General features: G+C 43.2%; 1 protein-coding gene and 1 long non-coding RNA gene across 20 annotated transcripts in view; one reads left to right on the plus strand and one right to left on the minus strand.

Moving 5' to 3' along the window:
• The window catches only part of PTPRT (protein tyrosine phosphatase receptor type T), a 938880-nt gene that overhangs the window by 812038 nt on the left and 104955 nt on the right, over positions 1–21887 (plus strand). For 15 of the 19 annotated variants that reach the window (XM_053243888.1, XM_053243892.1, XM_053243890.1 and 12 more), the window contains 3 exons: positions 9463–9611; positions 18191–18268; positions 18480–18515. In XM_053243888.1, coding sequence (XP_053099863.1) covers positions 9463–9611; positions 18191–18268; positions 18480–18515 — 263 coding nt within the window. The remainder of the gene's footprint in view (positions 1–9462; positions 9612–18190; positions 18269–18479; positions 18516–21887) is intronic. The other 4 variants (XM_053243900.1, XM_053243901.1, XM_053243907.1 and 1 more) reach the window with 2 other exon arrangements.
• On the minus strand, positions 13267–20090 carry LOC128322517 (uncharacterized). Its single transcript, XR_008305747.1, has 3 exons — positions 20006–20090; positions 18380–18544; positions 13267–13896 (listed from the first exon to the last, which is right to left on the minus strand). It is a non-coding gene; the product is annotated as an uncharacterized LOC128322517 (long non-coding RNA).

Below are 21887 nucleotides of genomic sequence, written 5' to 3' on the forward strand. Positions count from 1 at the left end.
GCATACATACATTTCTTCTGGAAAACTCTCCCTGAGTTATTCCCAGCAGGAAGAATTCTGGCCTCTTAGGAAATGTCATTTAAAATTTTTTCTTCAACTCATTGTATATCATATCTCAAAAAGCCTCTGCCTTCTCACATTACCACCACATATGGAAAAAAGTTCCTTCACATTGTCCACATTTCCAGCATTTGTTTGAAAAGAGTCATCAATGCAAAAAAGTCATCAGTGGCTTGCAATCCATGTAGAAATGTCATTAAAAATAATTTAATTAAAGCAATATGCAAACAGAACCAGCACAAATAGGTACATGCATAGAGGAGGTTATCTGGGGGTTGGGTGTCATCAGAATGCAGATGACACCCAGCTTTATATCTCTATATCATTCCCCGTTGAAGAAGCAATGAATGTACTGAATCAGTTTTGGGTGTGGGATAACAAGCTAACATTAAATCTGCATAAGACAAGAGGCTTGTCTTATTCTCTGGTCAGGAGAATTGTCTTATTCTCTGGTCAGGAGAATTGTTGATCTGATGATGGTATATCAATGTGTTGTGGATTAGGTTGTGGTCCCTTCAAGAACTGGTTTTGCACCTTGGGAATCCTTCTGGACCCAGGCTGCACCTGGAGGTCCAGGTAGTAGCCAACTTGAGGGGGAAGGGGCTTTGCCCAGCTTCACTTGGTGCACCATCGGCATGTGTTTCTGTCTCAGTCCTGGCCATGATTATCTATGCCATAATTACATCTCAGCTGGATTGCTATGATGCACCCTACATGGGCTGCCCTTCAAGAGCATTCAGAAACATCAAATGGACCACAACACAACTGCAAGGAACTTGATGGGAAGAGGCCTTCAGACCATATTTCACCTATTTTATTGCAGTAGCACCAACTACCAGTTTATTTATCTGCACAATTCAAGATATTGGCCTTTAAAGCCCTAAATGGTTGGTGCCAGTGGATCTGCCCTAGAAGAACTGTTAGGGAGGCCCTCCTGCATGAGCCACTGCTGCCTCCTGAGCCATGAGGCCATGCAGGTCGAGGACCTTCTCTGTGGTGGTCTCCTCCTTCTGGATTTCCTCCTGGGAGATCAGAGACTGGCTGCCTCCTATCTGCCTCCTTCTTTTCCCCTTTTCATTGGCTCATAAATTCCTGTGGGTTTTTTTTTCATCAAGCCTCCTCTCATATGCTTTGATAATCTGATGCTGGCAAATCTTTCTGTGTTGAAGTCTTTTCATGTTTAGCCTTTTTCCTACCTAACCTTTTGCTTTTGTGATCAGGGATGTAGCTATAATTGAGTGGATGGGTTCAAATAACCCATGCCCCCAGCTCCTGAGGGCCCCCCAGTTCCACCTCTCCTATTTTCTTCACTACCTTCCTCACTCCAAGGGGCCGTCAGGGAGAGTGGCAAACATGGGACCCCTCTCCCATAGCGACACCCCTGGTTGTGATTTTATACTTTAGGATGTGTATTTTTTTTGTTTTAAATTATGTTGTGAGCTGCCTTGGATTCTAATTTGAAGAGAGCATCTTCAGGATAGAAATCTTTTAAAATAAGTAAATAACATGAAACACAAAACCACAGGAACCGAGAGCCAACCTAACAAAAACACGAAGAGACACCATAACATGTGCACTCAAACAAAACTGATTTTTCTCTGGTTTCTAAAAACACACGTAGGTGTGAGTCCGCCTAAACTGTGATTTCCATAATCTGGGCATTGCTGTTTAAAAGGCCCAATCACATAGTGTATCTCTATCTTCCACAGAGATACACAAGGCGGAATGACATGTAGAAGGGCCTCTTCTGATGATGTCAGCATGCAGATAGGTTGATATCTGATGATGTCAGCACACAGATAGCATGCAGTTTTATCTCACAACATCAACAAGTATGGGCTTTCCCAGTTTGGCAATCTCTGGGGCAGTTTGATACATGCAGTATTGCTGCATATCCAGAGGTGTCCCTCACACTGCAATAAACAGAGTACCTGATATTAAACTCATTGTATGTGCATTAGAGCTTCTTTGGGTGCAAGATCCTGGATTGGGGCTCGGCACCTCATGCTGTTAGGATCTGCTGCTGAGTAATTCCATTCATCTCATTGGAGTCTAATCATAACATAATTAATGAGTTATGCATTGATTGTATTGGGGAGGAGAGCTGGTCTTTTGGTAGCAAGCATGAGTTGTGCCCTTTGCTAAGCAGAGTCCACCCTGGTTGCATTTGAATGGGAGACCACATGTGTGAGCACTGTAAGAGATTCCCATGAAAGAGATTCCTGCCTGCAACCTTGGAGAAGCTACTGCCACTCTGTGTAGATAATACCGAGCTAGATGGACCAAGGGTCTGACTCAGTGAAGCTCTTCTCATGATCAGTGAGAAGAGCTTAAATCGAGTCTGCGGGGAGAGCAGGCTTAGCCCGCTCTCCCCACAGACAATCACTATTGCATTCCTGGGCAGCCGGATCAGCCTCCCACATGACTGCCGGCTCCTTCATGGAACCGGCAGGGGCTGTGGGGATCAGAGGCCACACAGCCCCTGGAAGTTCGAGGGGGCATGCTGGAGAGACCCTGAGTCTGGGAGGCTGCATGCAGCTTCCTGGCTGGGGTCTCCTCATGTGTTGCTGCGGCGTGCTACGGCGCGAAGCCGCACCATGGCAATACAAGATTTAAAAAATGGGGTTAGTGGAGCGCTCGCTCTGCTAACCCCTTTAAGGAGAGGGGTATTTAAGTAGGTTACCTGCTTTGGGGAAAACAGTCTCGCCTGCAAGCCCAGTGGTTCCCACAATCCATGGAAAGCGGGCTAAGCTCCTTTAGCCCACTTTCCATGGATCGTGAGAATACCCTCAGTATATGGCAGCTTCCTGTGTTATGTATACCTGTTTTTCAACTCAAGACAGTTGCAAAAAACATGTTTGCAGTTTTTAGAGCCAGTCTAGTGTTTGGCTGCTCATATTTTTAAACAAGTAACTTAATAGGAGTGACAGAAACTTTAGGTACAAACACTCAACTTCCTTTCATAAAGCCTAACTCTAAAACAGAAGGAAACATGTCTGGAAATTATTTTTCTTTTCCTGTTTATGTCAATGTTTTAAAATGAACTGAGTTTCAGAACATTTCCCCACATTTTCTCAAACAATTCTTTTTCCAAATGCAGAAGTTTCATTACTGAACACAGCAATCTTCATTCAGTGGAAAGGAACAAATCTCAATAGGGTGGCCATGTGTTTCTGCTGTGGTAGAGCACTCCAGGAGAGGGACCTGCTCACTGCATTGCACCAGAATGCATGTGTAAGGAAACACCCAGAGCTGTAGGGGCAGTCCCACTGTGTACATGAAGCTACTGCTTACTACAGTAGGATGTATTAGGATGTATCAGCTACCTTTCTTTTTTCTTTGACCAGCTAAGGTACCCAGACATAGGACTCGAGCAGGACAGGCATAGATTTGTATCCCAATATAAATTCTGAAAGACTGCAGTTTTTCTCTAAAAAGTTAAACCCTTTGAAACTTCACAGCATGCCTAGAAGAGAAAACAACAATATTGCAAATACTTAAGCTGCACCATTGGGAAATGTATGTCCATGATATTATCCATAAGCAGAGTGGTTCATACACAATGCACATGGTGGTTTCCTTTGTTGACATGGTATAAAAGTAGTCATTTCAAATGGAAGAAACATGCCACAGCCAGTAGGAAGTTGGAAGCTGTAGTAGAGCATGTGATTCTCCTTGGCTGATCCACAATCAGTGGCCTGAGGCAGGTGCGGCTCGTGAATGCGCCTCCGGGGGGCGGCAGGGGGCTTCTTTAAGGTAAACGGAGCCGGTGCTCCGTGCCGCCCAGCAGCCCCCCGCGGCTCCGAGCCCCCAGCAGCTCCGTGCCGCTCCGAGCCCCTGCCAGTGGCCAGGTGAGTGGCCGAGGCGATTCCCCGCCGTGGGGGCTGCTGGGTGGAACGGAGCACCAGCTCCATTTACCTTAAAGAAGCTGCCCGCCGCCCCCCTGGAGGAGAGTTCACGCACCGCGCCTGGCCTGAGGGATGGGCAGGAAGAAACCATCGATGGGAACCTTATCTCCCATTGAAAGTGGACAAGGCTCAAGTAAGTACCACTTCAGCCCACACTTTATTAATTTATTCAAAGATAGTTCCATTTAAAACTTGATAGAGCTAATGTCATATACATCATATACAGGCATTGTCACTCATATACCTAAACAGGTGTTACTTTGTACATGCATACAAGGGCTGATACCCAGACGAATGCTGCACTGGTGCTATGGGGGAAGGGCAATTTTCACCGATCTCCCCTTTCCTCTGAAGCCTACTGAGGCCGACCCCAATATGTCCATGAGGGTCATGTATCCCTCAGGGACATATTGTTGAGAGGCACACTGGAAAAGGGAGATCAATGAAAATTTTCAGAGAAAAGGGGAGGTTGGTGAAAATTGTCCTTCCCCCTTAGCACCAGTGTAGCAGAAGTCTGGATGTCAACGAAGGTCTGTACACATGTACATGTTTTTGTGTGAATAAATGACTGAACATGTGTTCATTGAAAGTGAACCTTGATACAGGTCCCTTCAAAGGCAGGGTACTCATAGGAAGTAACCTGAGCATGGTGGAACATAATATGTACAATATACACAAACTAGCTGAGCCCACACAGAGCTTCTGTGCGGTAGTTTACTTACTTTTTGGAGTTGTGTTGTGAGAATTTGGCTGGTTGTTCAGTTGTTTATTTTCCACACACCCCGCCTTCTGCCCCAGTGTTTCACCTTCCATCCCCCCCACCTTCTGCCCCAGTGTCTCGCCTTCCATCCCCCTGCCTTCTGCCCCAGTGTCTCACCTTCCATCCCCCCACCTTCTGCCCCAGTGTCTCACCTTCCATCCCCCTGCCCCCGTGTCTCGCCTTCCATCCCCCCACCTTCTGCCCCAGTGTTTCGCCTTCCACACCCCCACCTTCTGCCCCAGTGTCTCACCTTCCATCCCCCTGCCTTCTGCCCCAGTGTCTCGCCTGCCATCTCCCTCACCTCTTTCCCCAGTGTTGTCTCTAAAAGCCCCCAGGGCTGGTTTTTTTTGGTTTCTTTCAATGTTTTTATGGAATCACACAGAACATCTTTCCCCTCCCTACCTCTTACCCCAGTGTTTGTCCTAGAAGTCCTTCAGCTGTTTTGTTTTTGTTTTTAGTGTTGAGTGTGGCTACTGTTGGACCTATGTTTTTCCAGGCAGTACTTTGGTGGGGGGAGAAATCTGGTGTTTGTTTCTCCTCACAGTCTGGCTCTCCGTAGCTCCCCCCACCCCCCGCAGCCCTTCAGTTTTCTCCCCCACCACTTATTCTGCCCTCTTTTATTTTATTTATGATACCATGGTCCCTTTTTCTTTTCATCACCATTTTCATCAAGTTTCATCAAATGTCCCTCAGTCTCCATCTCTACCATCTGTAGCCGCCGATACAATGTGGGAGACTAATCGTTGAGTCTTGCACCTGTCAACCATCTCCTCTGTCACGTTTCCCCGCTTGCCCCCACAGCAATCTTTGGCCTCCCGGCCATGCCCGCCAATGCTGCCTTTTGCCTGCACGGCTGCTGGCCAGGCATGCCGCTGCTGCCGCTTGGCTCCACGGCCACCAGGTCCGCCGCCGCCGCTTGCCCCCATGGCTGGGCCCCCTGCAATCTTTGGCCTCCCGGCCATGCCCACTGATGCCGCCTCTTGCTTGCTCGGCCACCGGCCAGGCCCACCGCTGCTTGGCTCCACGGCTGCCGGGCCCGCCTGCCACCTTTGGCTTCCTCGGTCATGTCTGCGGGGTCACCAGCCAGGCCCGCTGCCGCCACAGCTTGTCCCCGCGGCCAGGCCCGCCTGCTGCTTGTCTCCACAGCCATGGCTGCCTCTGCCTCTGGTGGTCTCCTGGGTGTGCTGCCCGGCACCCAGCCAATCAGATGGCTTGCCGGGACACACATTCTAAAGGCACACCCAGGAGATATAGATAGATAGATAGATAGATAGATAGATAGATAGATAGATAGATAGATAGATAGATAGATAGATTATGCATGTGCTGAACATAATACATGGATATGGCTCATGATATTTTCCATTTGAGAAGCATGTCCCAGAAGGGTCCTAGAATGAATAGGAATGTCTGCAGAGCACAGTTTTAACCATAGTTCACTTGGCTGAATATGCCTACAGAGTTAAGTAAACATGGTTGATATATAATTGAAAAGATGGATTTCCTATGCAAGGATCAAATTATATTTTACTTAAAGAGGGAGACATGATTTAGGTTCATTTTTCCTCTGAGCAAATCAATTTAGTCTACGGGGGTGGTGGTGGGGACTCTTAACATAATTCAGTTTCATTATACAGACTTGAATAACAAAGAAAATAAGACTAAAGCCTCTTCTTACAATAATCCTTCTCCCCTTCCCATTTTTATTTGTTTTATTTTCTTATCAATAAAGGCCATGTGAGCAAAGTTCTTTGCTGCTGCAAAGGATTTGTGTGGTATCTTTCCAGGCTGCTGGTTTATTGAATGTCACAGATTCATTTTTAAAGAATCTTCCCACCACCACCACCCCCTGATATGAATGAAGACTGGGACAGCCAAATGTCAACAGAAGCTTAGCTGATCACTTTTCTCCGTCTTCATACTGTTGGCAGCTAAAATCAAAGATTGGGATCTTTCATTCTTGTGGGGTTTTTTAGTGCATTTTTTGAGCTGGCACTGGTTCTTGTTTATGCCAGAGGTTTTGCTGTCATCCTCAATTAGCTCAGATTTTGACACAGGTGAATGTGGATGGATGTGTGAATTAAAAATGGCTTCTGTTTCTTTTACAGGCCCAGTGCCTTATTATTGTACCTGTCCTGAGCCCATTTCAGGAGAGCAGAAAAAACAAAACAAACAAACAAAACAGTAGTAAATTGCATTCATAGCAACTCTGCCTTTGTGGATATAAATGTCCCTCTTCTGTTTATATGAAACTACCATCTGTTTCTAAGATTTGTAGCTCCCACCATGAAAAGGCTTTTGTTAGAGGTGGAGGAGAGGTTAACATACTACTTACCAGTGAAATATCATAAATATTGTGCTTGTCACCAAAGGTGGATGTGCCTTCTCAACCATGTTGAGATTAGTGTGGTGTGGTGTGGTGTGGTTAGAGTGCTGGACTAGGACCAAGGAGACCCGAGTTCAAATCCCTATTCAGCCATGATACTTGCTGGGTGACTCTGGGCCAGTCTCTTCTCTCTCAGCCTAATCTATTTCACAGGATTGTTGTGAAGAGAAACTGAAGTATGTAGTATACCGCTCTGGGCTCCTTGGAGGAAGAGCGGGATATAAAAATGTTTAAACAAACAAACAAACATTGTAAGCATCTTTTACTGAGACTACTTTGTTGGTATGAGAGGAAGAAATCTTTGTGTGAATGGAAGAGTTTGTATCACTTGGCCTCAGCTTCCATGTTCATGTTTAATATGGTAAAGACACCACAAGGTGACATTTATTTGGTGAGCATTTCTTCTGAATGCACTTCCAGGTGTTACATAAGATATAATCCCCAGCCTCCCAATGAAAACACCCACCATCAGAGATATGTTTGCCTCTTCAGATAAATGTCACTGTAACCATGAGTGATAAATTGCTGGGGGTGCGTGGGGCTGGGGTGGGACTTCCAGCCCCACTTTGGATGTTCAACTTAAGTGGATCATTCTTTTGCCATAACATCCAAATGATTTGGGGCTTTCATTGGGTTTCCAAAACATGGTAAATAAAAGACCCCTCTTCAAATGGGCACAGTCAGAAGAAATGCTCACCAAATGAAAATAATGGGGAGAGGGACATTTTGTAATAGCTTCACCAAGTGACATGAGTGAGAAAACTGAACCCTGTTTTTAAGCCTAATATGGCAAAAAGGTTGTTTAGATATGGCAAAGGTAAGAGGTTCAATTATACTTCATAGGGCCTTTTAAGAATGTAAGAGCTCTGCTGGATCAGGTTTGCATCTAGTTCATCAAAGGAGGAGAGCTCGTCTTGTGGTAACAAGCATGAATTGACCCCCTTGCTAAGCAGGGTCCACCCTGGTTGCATTTGAAAGGGAGGCTACATGTGAGCACTGTAAGATATTCCCGTCAGGGATGGGGCCACTTTGGGAAGAACATCTAGGTTCCACGTTCCCTCCCTGGCTTCTCCAAGATAGGGCTGAGAGAGACTCCTGCCTGCAGCCTTGGAGAAGCCACTGCCAGTCTGTGTAGACCAGGGATTCTCAATGTTGGGTTCCCAGATGTTAGTGGACTTCAACTCCCATAATTCCCAGCCCCAGTGGCCTTTGGTTGGGGATTATAGGAGTTGAAGTCCAATAACATCTGGAGACCCAACGTTGAGAATCCCTGGTTAGACAATACTGAGCTAGGTGGATCAATGGTCTGACCCAGTATATGGCAGCTTCCTATGTTCCTAAGTTGTTTCCAGCAGTGACCAGCCAAATGCTTCCAGGAACCCCACATCAAGATATGAAGGCAAGAGCTCTGCCCTACTAGCATTTCTCCCCATCCCCAACAATGGGTAGTCAGAAGTAGGGATCTGCAAAAAATTTGCTCGAATCTATTCGAATTTGAATCGATTTGGGTGAATTTTGTGCACATCCCTAGTCAGAGGCATACTGAACCTAGAAAACATCACAAGTGAATAATGTGATAGGAATGTCTAAACTAGGAATGTCTTTTGGACTGGGATGTGTCACTTACAGATTTTGGTTATGGGAAATGAAGCAAAGAAAACATCTTTTAAAAAATTACAATCTATCCAATGTAGCCTTTAATTATGTATAAAATCAGACATAAGAGATGTGAAACCCAGTATACACTTCACTTGTGAAAAGATCCTTCACGTAAAAACAACTCTCTTATATCTAAGGTCAGCAATTAGTTTTTCTAGAGGTCTGCTCCAGAGAAGACAGTAGCAAATAGCAGGTAAAGCCCCAACCTACCAGTTCCCTGTGTGTGTCAGCAAGTCCTGTTGCCCCAGCTGACAGCTGCCTTTCCCCTTCTCTTTGGCCACAGGGGGGAAGCAGGCACCACTCCTCCGAGAGAGAGGGAGGGAGAGAGGGTTTGATCTTGGGGCATCCAAATGTTAACCCCTAGTATAAGCCATGACTGGGACATTCCAGGCCCAATTATGGTATTATCCCATTATTGCCCCATTTTGATACATTCTTTTTTTTCTTGGCTGACCAGTGTAAGGCCCATTTTTGCTTGCTCAGCTTCCATGGCACTCCATTGCTGATTTGCATATGCACTCTCCATTGCTAATGCTTTCAATGGAGATGTATTATGATGCTTCCTCACATTTGCAACAAGCCCTGCATGTTGTTCCAGTTGAGACAATTAATTAATTTGTTGCCTTTGAATTGTTATTAATGAGATAAACACTAACCATGATTTCTTCCCTCTTCAAAACATCCTGAAGGAAACTAGCCAAGAAGCAAAAGGAGACTCAGAGCAGCACTCAAAGAGAAATGGGGCCTGTTGCTGTTTCAGACAAGACTGCTACAAAGCTCAGTGCTGTTCATAATGAAGAAGCCTTTTCTTCAAGCTGCCAGGATGTTAATGGATTCAGTAAGTTTCATTTGCTTGCAGTGGGTACCTCTGTATTCAGGAAGCTTTTGATACTTACACGACTTGGATCTCACAAGAGCAAAAATGTAATAATATTAAATTAAATTAAGGTCAATTAATAGGGAGGGGGAAATGCTATTGTTTCTGCCCCTGAGATGTTTCCCTATCTACTAGAGCTTTTGTGAGTGGTAAGGGGGTCTTTCTAATATTTTTTAGACCAATGTGTTTGAATGATTTATTTTAGCATTCAAGAACTTAACTAAATTGACATTTAAAATGTTATCAGCCCTAAGAAGCTTAGTTTTTCTATAGTCAATAGTAGAGTCCCAGCCACAAATCTGATTTAAGATTTCAAGGAGATCTTGCTTCATTTTGACTGATCCAGGGCTGAAGGTTTGTCCCTTCTCCCTCTCCCTGCTTTACCACTCCTCCAACTCTTGGAGGCATGAGCAGGAGATAGGTTGGTTGTATTTTGATAGATGAGGAACATACCTGAGTGTTTCTCTCTTCTTTTTCTATGTGGTCTGAGGGGGTGGGGCAAACCTTCTCTGAGAATGTCCACATCACAAGACATACTGCTCTTAAAATCATCACAAGACACGCTGCTCTTTAAATGGGACATTTAAAGAGCATAAAATCCAAATGAATATTTCAGCTATAATGCCTGAAAAATAGTGCCATTATCTCTCCAAAGGTTGTGCAGATCTTTGGAAAAATAATCAAAACACAGCAGTGTGAGAAATGACTTCTAAGAAGCACATTGTCAGCCTTTATTCAGCCAAGGGTAACCTACCTTTCTCTCCCCACCCCCCGCCTTGTTCTTTAAAATGTACCCCAAAATTCAGGTCCATAGTGTAATGGGTTCTTTTAAAAAAATCAATTGAATGTTGTTCAAGTTACCTTGAAGTCCCATTATAACAGAGGAATCAACTGAGGTTGCACATCACAGTACATATTAAATGGCCTGACTGATTCTTCCCAGTAGCAGTCCTCTCCCTCAGTAAAGATGGGTGCTGTCTGCCTTTCTGCTTAGCCATAAGGACTAGCTGATGCACTATTTCAAACTGAACAGTGTTGTCTCTTGATCAGACATTATTAGCTTGTTGAGCCTCTTTTGATCTTGCAGCAACTACCTAACAGTACTGTCTTTTGCATGTTCACTCCAGAGTAAGTCCTACATTTTACAGTTTACATAGCCTTAACTTGCAATTTCTATGCTTATCAGAGCATGAATGATAACTGCAAGCACCTTAACTTGCCTCTTAAACTAAAGAGTTTGGCAATAGGATACAAGTGTTCATTAAATGGATGCGACAGTTCACATGAATATTGTTTTCAATACTTCTTGTTTATCCTTTCACCTACATAAGATGTATACAGAAAAGCAGAAAGAGAAAGCTAACTCTTTTCAAGCTGTATGGTTACTGGCTCATTGAGCAAGGAAAAATGCCAAAAGCACACATACACAAAGATATCTTCTGGACTTGGAAAGAATATTCAACAATGCATTAATTATAATTGAAGATAATCTATTCTATTAAGAACATTGTAGAGTATTCTTTTCCAAGTCTACATCCCCCTTTCCTTCCTGTAATATACAGGGTGGAGAGAATAGGAGCCCTTCAAATTCCTATGTTTTCATCACCCCAAGTAAAAATTCATTGGGTGCAATGGCATGAACTTGTAATGGCAGATATTTCTGACAGGACTATTATTCTGTTAATTCCACCTTACTGATACATAGCACGTCTGTTCTAAACAAGCCCTGATGGTGGGCATTCTGAAATGACAGTAGCAGGTATAATGATCTTACAATGTTAATCCCATTTCCAGGCTTTGCTATTAAAAGTACTTGGACCGCTCGCTTACTTTTTCAAATATGTCTAAACTGAATAGTTAATTGCCCAATGAAATGATCAGATGCTGTATTAACCTTAGTAAAATAAGTCACTGAATGGAAAATGATCACTTCTCTAGAGGCTTTAAAAAAATAATCTACAATTTTTTTCAAAGAACTTGGGCAGTAAAAGAATCTATAGACAAACAGAGCACCTTTAAAAAAATGAATTCTGAACTATTCTCAGCTCTTGCTTGATGCTTTCTGGAGACTCATTGGCAAAAATGACCTAATAACCTGGTCATTTTAAAACCACAAGAGTTTTAAAAATCATTTCAATAAAACAATTTCAAGGGTTGTTTTTTATCCCGTCCATGTGCTCAGAGAGTGCCCCAGGCAGCTTGCCACCAGGATAAAAATACAAGTAAACAAAAACAATAAACAAACAGCAGAAAAAACAATAAAAGATCCCACTTTTGCTTCTCCAACAGATGCTCTTCAAAGTTTCAGTTATGGCAATGGAGGGGAAATGGCCTCCTATAGGTGTTAGATATTCTGTTCTAAGCTAGTAGCCAGGTCCAGGTAGCACCAGATGCGTTTATCCCTGGGGATGGAGTACCTCCTCACATGAGCAGCTAGATGTTGGGGCTATTCACAGGCACAGGCAACACTGGGATAAGGAAGCCCAGCCCAGTTTTGCCAGCGTGTGTGAACCACCAGGAACTGCACAGCTCCTGGTGGCAGTGCGGTGGCAAACCTGCTTAGGGAGCCCACTGCTTAGCTTGGGTTTGGGGTGTGAGGGCGCTCTTAAATCAGGCTTAGTGCTTGTGTGTCATGCCGTGCGGCTTTGCATGGACTCTTGCACAGTGCATTATTGGAGTTCTGATGGCAAGGATGAGGCATCCAAGTCCCCCCAACCCTCCATGCTGTCGGCAGTAGCCGGCAATCGTCTGGGCAGGCAATCCACCCACCCAGGAAGGAGCCCTCGATTGTCTGCCGAAGAGGTAAGATTTTTAAGGCTTCCTTCCTTGCAGATCAGAGCCCTTTATCACTGATTGTGAGAGTTCCTAGCTCTTCCTGGCTTCAGTGATGATAACTTTGTTAAATGTTGTAAAATGTCCTCAACCCTTATTTATGATCTCTCCTAAATTTCTTGGTACAGTGACATGAGAATAGCCACGTTATCTGTAACATACCCACTCAGAAGGAAAACTGAAATGCTTAGTTAAGCATGTAGAACCTATTTAGAATAGGATGAGAAAGTAGAATAATCTCTCTAGTCTCCTAAAGAATTAAAATGTGCATGAGATGTTTGTCAAACTCCCTCTTACAATCATTATTCTGACACCTCTGGATATTTATATCGCTTGGCTGGATTATACTATGCAGATAATCTGAAGTAGAGATGTAAACATTGGAGGGAAGGGATTGTTGAATCAATAATTTCTGAGGGAACATTCCACTCAGTATGGGCCTGAAGTGCATAGCAAATGAATGAATTGGGTCATGCCACATTTATTAGAATGCAGTATCTTCTTCTCAACTTGATTAAAACTTCCATTATTTCCAGATACAGAGTTGGTGGCAGTGTTCCATCTAACAGGGATTCACATATGCCGTTGACTACAACTCCTAGAATCCCCAACTGCAATGGCTTTTCCTTGGGGATTATGGGAACTGTAGTCATCAACATCTGGGAATCTCTCTTAGAGGGAACACTTTTTGGTAGTCAGGGAGATATCATGTTCAGTAAACATGATCCAGCCCATTTTGCATATTACTTCAGCTCATGGTGAGGAGGAGAGTGGAGAAGCACATGAGTTCTCAGACTGAGATTTTGTTGCAGAAAGGAATGAGTAAATAATCTCCTTTTAAAAGATTAGTTTGGTGGTTTATCTAGATATTTTTTTAATTGTAATGTTATTCCTCAGCAAAATTGTAATTGATTTCACTATTATTTCATCTGCAAATGTGGAAAGGTAAGTTGAACACAGGGGGGAAAAATAGAGAAGTTTAAAAAAAATTACCTGGAGATGGTTAAATTTGGAATTCCTCTGTGATATAAAATGTCTTCTTTTGAATGCTTTGTGATATTATTCAGTTCCTTACCATACAAATGGATGCAGGTATCATGTCAGTGAAGAAAGGAGATGACAAGGGAGATCAGAGCAGGGAGCTAAAATTATCCACAAATGTCTGAAGTGTCCAATGAGGCACATGCAAGGTCATTCCAGAGAGCACATCTCGTGTAGCCTGGCATCCCTTGAGTAGGATGAGTGAGGTGCTGTATCAAATGAACAATGATATACTAATGATACTTCTGGCACAGAGGCACTGCTGCACAGACACCATACTGATGGCTGTCATACCGAGGGTCATAGATAAAACCAGCCTGGTAGGACTGATTCAAAGGAAAACTCTGCATCGTGGGCACAGCTGGAATGACACCTGACAGAAAGAAAAAGAAAGTAAAGGTTAGGATTTGATCACAATTACTTATTCAGGAATCTCGATTTGGAAGCCAAGCAGTTTGTCTTTGAAAATAAAGAGCCTGAAAAATATACTTCTGAGGCGCAGAGCATTGCATTGGTATGCCCGTGGGAAGAGCATAGAGAGAACATAAGAACATTTATCTGATGTTGCATTCAAAGCCATGGTAGATCAAGGGGAGGTATAAAGTTGTCATGGCCTATCAGGAGCAATGAGGGCAATGTTGGTCTGTCACACGGGATGAGTACATAAAGAAGTTCTCTGTGGGTATGATTAGATTGCCATTGATTAGAATTGCCAAATTCCAATAGTGGAATTTGGGCCAGATGCCCAGCTTCAACAATCTGTAAAGCTTTCCCTCAGATCCCCAAAACCTCAGGAAAACCTACAAGGCTTTCACCATAGCTATTGCATAAAAATCAGTGAACTCTATTCAATCCATTGGTATTTATTAGGGCTGTGCACAAATGCAAATGTCGAGATTGGACCCAACCTGATCTAATCGGACTCCGCAAATGTTGGCTTGGAGTCCGTTGGACTCTTCTGAATGTTAGGGTTGGAATTAGGGTTGGGATTGGACCAACTTTAAAACAATTTTTAAAAGTAACCATGATACTCACTGAATCCACAAAAAAAGTAACCTAACACGAGAGAATCACAGGGGAAGAGGTGTTATATCAGGGGATTGCAGGAGAAACCCAGAAATTGGCTGCTTGAGACACAAAAATGGGCTAAAAAAACCTTTACAAAACTTTTTTAAAAGGAGATATGTTTAGGCAGGCAGGCAGAAAGAGGGCAGAAAACATTTTTTTAAAAAATTTCCACAGCTTCAATTGCTAAAAACACAAAAACAAACCAGACTCTCACTGCCATTTAGAGCTCTGGAAAGCTCTGATTATTTCCAAATGGCGCTGGAAAAGTCCAATCCAAACTGGGCTGTGCAAGGTCAGGCTTGGACTGTCTCTTAACCCCTTTGATCTGGGTAAAACAGAACCATTTTTTATTTTACCAATCCAATTTTGCACATAGAAAAAGAGAGGACTGTATGCAAGCTTTACTTATTAAATAATAAATCTTCACCTGTGTAAATGGAAAGCAATGGTACAACTATCATTTTAAAAGAATAGAGAATGTGTTCTTGTAGATTTAAAATTCACATTTTGCATGTTTACTCTGTGTGTGTGTGTGTGTATGTATATATATATATAGAGAGAGAGAGAGAGAGAGAGAGAGCGCTTGTTTTCAGTTTAAAACACCTTTTGGGGGAACACTTCTCACACTAAATCCAGACTAGAGACAAAAGATTCAAAAGGATTTTGGGTAGGGGGACATGTGTGCCCCCTGATTTTATGGATTGTAGTCCCATTTCACCAGATTAGTTATGAACATAATTTGGCAGTGGCTCAGAATTTCTCCAAGTGTTCTGAAGTGGAGAGCAGATTTCTCCATGGAGATTCAAGGCATCTCTAGGTATCACCATCCTGCTTATCTTGCTTCTGGGACTCATATTTTCTGAGACATACACCTTTTGCAAGGTTGATTAATGTAAGAAGCTTGGAGTAATGTGATAAAAAAATTCAATTGCTCTTCACATCTACTGGTTGTTTAATGTGTTTTTTTTTGTCACACTACTGAAGAGAACTGTGGATGCAAATAGCCTATGTTCAGTTTTAGGGTTTTCTTGTACCATTCAGATAGGAAATGGTAAAGCCCAATTAATCCCTGTCTTTCAATATTTTTCTAATCAATTTGCATTCTTGGTATATTTTTAGGCCATGCATTTTAAGGCATTACATCACAATATATGTATAAATACAGAGCGCCTCTGACAATGGAATAGTACATGATCCTTTTTGTTAAGAAAAGAATCTGACTCCTAAAGAGGCTTGTATAATGTTTGAACTGGGTGCATATATAAAATGCCATCAACTGAGTTGTTTATGCTATAGTTCCATATTTATAAACAGCCTTATTAACAGCAGATCCTACTGGCACACAAACATTTTGTTTGGTTTCCCATGCGAGGTCTATTTAGGAATTTGTTGATTTTTTTTTTTTTAAACCCGTGCAAGAATAATTTCTGTAGGCTTGATGCAACTCTACCTGAAATTCTGTTAGCCTAGTACTGTTCACCCTATGGCACAATTGTGATGAGCTTTCATACATTTGTAAGTAATGTTTACTCTGGAGATGCTTCTGAGATTACTTTGAATTTTATCTATTTTATTATTATTTATTATTGTAGAAAAGCTATTTCTACGTTATCACTGGCATTTTTTTAAAAAATGTATTGTGATTTTTGCATTAACTCATTTCCCATCATGGTGGAGACAGAGAAAGGTATATAATTGTTACTCTGGAAATAAATGTGAAGGGATTACAAAACCACATGCCCAAGAACTGTGATCAAACTACTCATAAATACTTGAATACAGGATGATCTATATATGAACCAGCTTCCAGAATTTATTAAAATATAGCTGCTCTGCACACATCCCAGTTCCTTTTACTTTTTGAAGGAACGTATCTTTAGCTTAAAGGTGATGACTGAATGCTCCTTCACTGAGGGGGGAAAACACACACACACACACTCCAAACCTCTTTGTACATATGAAATTAGTATGTCAGGCAGAAGAGTTCAATTCAGCCCTTTTCCCTGCCGTAATTTATTTTTAGGCAGTTTTGGGGTTTCCCCCCTTTCTTTCATGAGGGCTGACTCCCTCCTCTTCAGGCTTGCAATTGTGCTTATAAAAAATGAAGTATTTCCTCCAACTCAGAAAATAGTTATTAAAAAGACATGTGAGTCTGTTTCCGATGCTGTTGTGTCCCAGTGATATCACTGGGGCTACAACAGGGCCCAATACAATTCCTCTCCCAGCTCCTCATCAGTACCTTCTCACCTGCTTGCCTGCTTTCTTATGATTCCAGCAGCATGGAGGAAGCTATTTCTCCCCTCCTAACTTCCCTGATGCCTGTATACTGTGATGACTGTGTGCCAAATACAAAGAACAAGATTAAAGACATGCCACCAGAGCAAAATGAAAATGAAAATAAAGAGGCTTGGAGCAGTAGGGTGGGTTGGTGGGTAGGATGCAGCCAGGCAAGCTTTAATTTTGTCTACAGCTTAAATTTGAAGTGAGCTTCAACTCTGAGTGATGCTTAGATAAAGTTTGCTGTGATCACTAGCTTTTTGTTCATGGGGCAATATTCAAATAGGCAAATTCACTGGCCACTTTTGCTGAATGAATTGAATGGCCCGCATCATTGAAAGGGAAGTTGTATCCCTATTCAAATATATGTCGTGCCTAAGATGAGATGTGAGTTGAGATGAGAGTTCTGATATACCTTAAAAACGAAGAGTTACTCCCTTGTAGACATTGTCAGGATGCCTGGCAACACAGCAGTAGTCTTTGATACTAAGGGATATGGCTGGACACCCACTTCTACTTAGTGTATTTCAGCCTAATGTCATTAAGATAATGAAGCTATTCACACGTGCACCAAAAACCTTTGGGTGTGCAAGTGTACTGCTGCGAATACATGTGTAATGTGTGCATGTGTACTGTGGTGGCACAGTGACAGGCCCACTTAGGGAGCCCATCACTTACCCTGGGTTTGGGGTGCGAGGTTGCCCAAAAAGCAGGCTAAATGCTCGTGTGTCAGTGCCACACATCTTTGCATGACACCTACACACAAGTATCCTCCCGACCAGTGTTGGGAGGCTCCCCATAATGTACCATGCACTTGTGCAGTGCATTATGGAAGCTCCAGAGGCCTCGCAGCCCCTATAATTTCCTGCTCCCTCCCTGCTATTGACAGAAGCTGGCAATTGACTGGGCAGCTGATTCGGCTACCCAGCAACATGGGCAAGGGAGATAAGCTATTCGCGGCTTCCTCCCCTCGCCCCATCCGAGCCAGGCCTCAGCTATAGATTTATTATAGTCTTTACTCTAAATCTATCTCCAAGTGTGTGGTGTGGAGGGACATTCATAGCATTGCAGTAGCACTCTGTAGGCCATATGTCACCCATTTTTGCTGTGTATTAACAATACTAAATTATTGGAGCCCATTGTATTTTTACAAGGGAAATAATTTGTTCTACTAGAAGAGTATGTTTGTTTTGAATTGCTTTAATTATGCAAAGTCCTGTGAATTCAGTGCTACCTTGTTCTCTCAGGAGCTTTTATCCCTGGTCTGTAATCTCTGTCTTTATACGTTTCTAAAGTCTCTTCCTTATGTCTTTCCTACTTAGCACCATCCTCTCCTTGTTCATTTTCTGTCCAAAGCAAAACCCTTCAGAGCAAATCTTTGTTGAATTCCTACTACTCAGGTACTTATGCCAGACTTTATTCTTGATTCTGTTTGCTTTTGTACATTTCCCTGTAGATAGATACATACGGCAATGAGAAAGTGAGTGTCCAGAATATTGGAAAGTGCTAACCTTGTGTTTTTATTTTATTTTCCACATTTTTTCTCCTGTTGACCTTCTGTTGGGTTCCATTGATCCGTGTTCTGTGCGCAAATGGAATTTCATCTCAAAGTATCATCAGACACAGTTCCATCGACCACACTGTTAGGTAAGAGGACAGTTATGATGCACAATAGCCTGTTGATGAGAAAACACATTCATTGTATCTGAAAATGGCTCAATAGAACACTGGCAGGTGTCCTCCAAAACATATTTACTTAAGTACTCTTTTGGGTGGCAAAAACCTCCCCTACATCACTGATAAACTGATGTGTGGGAAGCATAATTGTTTTAGTGTACGCACAAAATCAAAACGGTGCTACTTCAAAAGCTTGTTTACTGTGATGTGATCATAAATAATAATTAGACCAAAAAGAAAAACCATCAAACCAAATCAGCATATATATTTTTTAAAAAAACAATGGGCTAAAATTAACCAGAACAATCCTTTTGAGGGGCTTAGTCAGAAGAAACCATTAGAAATATTTCTTCTATCCTCCAGAAGAGCAAACTATTCACAAAAATTTGGCTTTGAGCTAAGCTTCCTGAAAGAAGAGCATTAGAGATACATTAAGGGATTCCATCTGCTATAAGTGATTCCCCTTTGAATTAAAAAAGAAAGAAAAAGGATTGAGTTATGTCTTTAAAGTCAGTTCTTCTATTTTTTCATTATTAAGATTAGATATTTGTATCCTTAGGAGTAATGGACTTTAAAATCTATGTTCTTCAGTTTTACATATGTACTTTTGCAAATGAAACTGGTTGTATTTGCGAAACTGAAGCACAGATGTTTAGTGTCTGAAAACCCTGATTTGTATAAAGAGAATTGCATTTTTAGTCCTTTCCCCTGTGGTATAAAAGAGAGGAGGGAACTCCAGATGGTTTCAGGGGTCAGAACCACATGTGCTGGTGAAGGATTCTAACACACATGCCTACTGTGCTGTGCAAGAGGGCTGTTCCAGTACAACTCACTCTTGCGAGATCGCAAGCCACACACTACTTGCATTGGGACGTAGTGCATCACCAGCATTCACGCAAGGGTGAGTTGTACTGGAACAGCACAGCACCATAGATGTATGTGTCAAAACCCCACAGTGGCACAGGCAGTTGCGGCTGGTGGGTATTGGAGCGGCGAAGCAGGAGAGAACCTGATCACCGAAGCTGGAGCCTACCCATCCCAGTTTCCTCCATGCCATTGGGCTTGGATTTTTTAAAAATATTCCGTTAACATATTTATATACTGTCCAAAACTTGCTTCTCCAGGTGATGCAAAAACAATACAAATTCTAAAAGCCTGCCCAAGCCTGCCAGCTTGGAAGAAAACTGAAAGAGGGAGAGAGAGGAGAAAAGCAGGAGCAAATGTAGAAAAGACAAAAGTTTTGTGGAGTGGGATGGTGGGGTGGGTGGATGGAGAAGGTGGAGGGGTGGGGTGGGGTGGATTAGAAGGCAGAACAGAACAGCCAGGGCAAAAAGCAGGGAGAAAGGCAGGAAGCAGAAAAGGAAGGGCAAAAGGCAGAAAGAGGGACAGAAGAGAGAAAGCAGGAGTTGTATTCACCAATTCCTCACCAAACAAACAAGCTAGTAAAAGATCAGACTTACCAGCAGCCAGGGAATCCTTCAGGGCAGGGATCTTCCTCTAGCCCCTCCTCCCTGACTGAAACTTCCTCTTTTGGTTTTACTGGCTGGAACAGCTGCTACTCAAGCTGCTCCAGCCAATTTATTTCCTAGGGGGCTCCTCCTGGCACTGCACCTAGGAAGAAGGGAAAATACATATTAAAAATATACTCACTGAAGCAACCAGGAAGTGCAATTTTTACCCATTATTTTACTTCTTCCTGGGGTCAGTGCCAGGAGGAATTAGGAATTAGATTGGCTGGAGCAGCATGAGTAGCAGTTATTCCAGCCAGTAAGACCAAAACAAGAAGTTACAAGCAGGGGAGGATGGACTGCAGAAAGCACTCTGCTCTGGAGGCTTCCCTGGCTGCTGGTAAGTTTGAACTTTTACTAGTGTGTGTTTTGTTGGGTGGGGGCACAGCTCCTCCTGCCCTTACTGACCAGCCACCGCTGGGCACAGTACCCATGTCAGACTGCAGGGCATGTCAGTCAATAAGCCCATGTTTGTATTATTATTATTATTACTACATTTTATATCCCGCTCTTTCTCCAAGGAGCCCAGAGCAGTGTACTACATACTTAAGTATCTCCTCACAACAACCCTGTGAAGTAGGCTAGGCTGAGAGAGAAGTGACTGGCCCAGAGTCACCCAGCTAGTATCATGGCTGAATGGGGATTTGAACTCAGGTCTCCCCGGTCCTAGTCCAGCACTCTAACCATTGCACCACACTGGCTCTTGTAGATATAGGCCTGGCTGGTTCATAATATCTAGGCCAGTGAAACGCTTTGTGTGGTGGAGAAGTCAAGGATTGAAGAATGATTGTATGGATAGGGCTCAGGATCTGACATGTGTTTGAGCACACTATGAACAATCCTGACTTTTAGACTAACAAAGCACCAGAAGCACAAGTGCTTCTGAAGATTTCAGCTAATTCAACTCCACCGCTCAAGCAGTGCAGGAGGCAAATTTTGACAAGCTCTGCTTCTCTGTGCCACCCAAAAATATGTCCCTGATTGTTGCACATGGCTTTGGCCAGGGTCATACAAATTATCTAGCAAAAATCTCATGTGGCCTAGGAGAAACTCAAGTGCTTGTCTCTTCCAGCGTGAAGACAGTGGCTGACATCCAGACTAACAAAGCACCGGTTATTGAGACTCTCCCCTACTTGCCAGTGGATGGGGCACTCACCCAACGAGGTGGCAAGCAGATCAACAACCAGCAGTTGCCTGGCCATGCACAAAGCCCATGGCAACCATGCTGGGAGGCAAGGGAGGGTAAGGAAGCCAGCAGGACGGTCACCCTTGACTGGGCCAGAATGGCCCAACAAGCCGTTGCCTGGCTGCAGCCAGGAGCTAGCAGGTCCCTACCTTCTGCAGAGACCCTGAGGGAAGATGCAGGGAGAGGAAATGGAGTACTGTAAGGCAATCCCTTTAAGGGCCCTCCCCATCCTTCTGAGGCCTGTATGCCCAGGGGTTGTGAGGCCTGTGAAGTGGAAATGCCACACCGGTAATATGGAAGAAGCACCTCTGTAGCACCAGTGCTTCTGAAGAGTTCCAAACTAACATTTCATTGCTGCTTACACCCGGGGTGGGGGGAATTTTGATGATCTCACCTTCCTCCAGAAGTACATCTCAAAATATGTCCCTGATGTCTCACATTAGTCTGAATGTCAGCCATGTATACACATGGCTCTTCAGTAGGAATAGAAGGTCATTTGTGCACCCTATCACACAGTCACACTAAATACTCATGGATCATTAGTTCTCCCTACTATAAGTGGATGCAGCTCAGTCTGATCAAGGTATGCATAATAGGGATGTGCACGAACCTGTTTAGTGTTCTATTCTTAGAACGCCGAACAGGTCT

Source organism: Hemicordylus capensis, chromosome 4 (assembly GCF_027244095.1).
Source record: "Hemicordylus capensis ecotype Gifberg chromosome 4, rHemCap1.1.pri, whole genome shotgun sequence".
NCBI classification, from domain to species: domain Eukaryota; kingdom Metazoa; phylum Chordata; class Lepidosauria; order Squamata; family Cordylidae; genus Hemicordylus; species Hemicordylus capensis.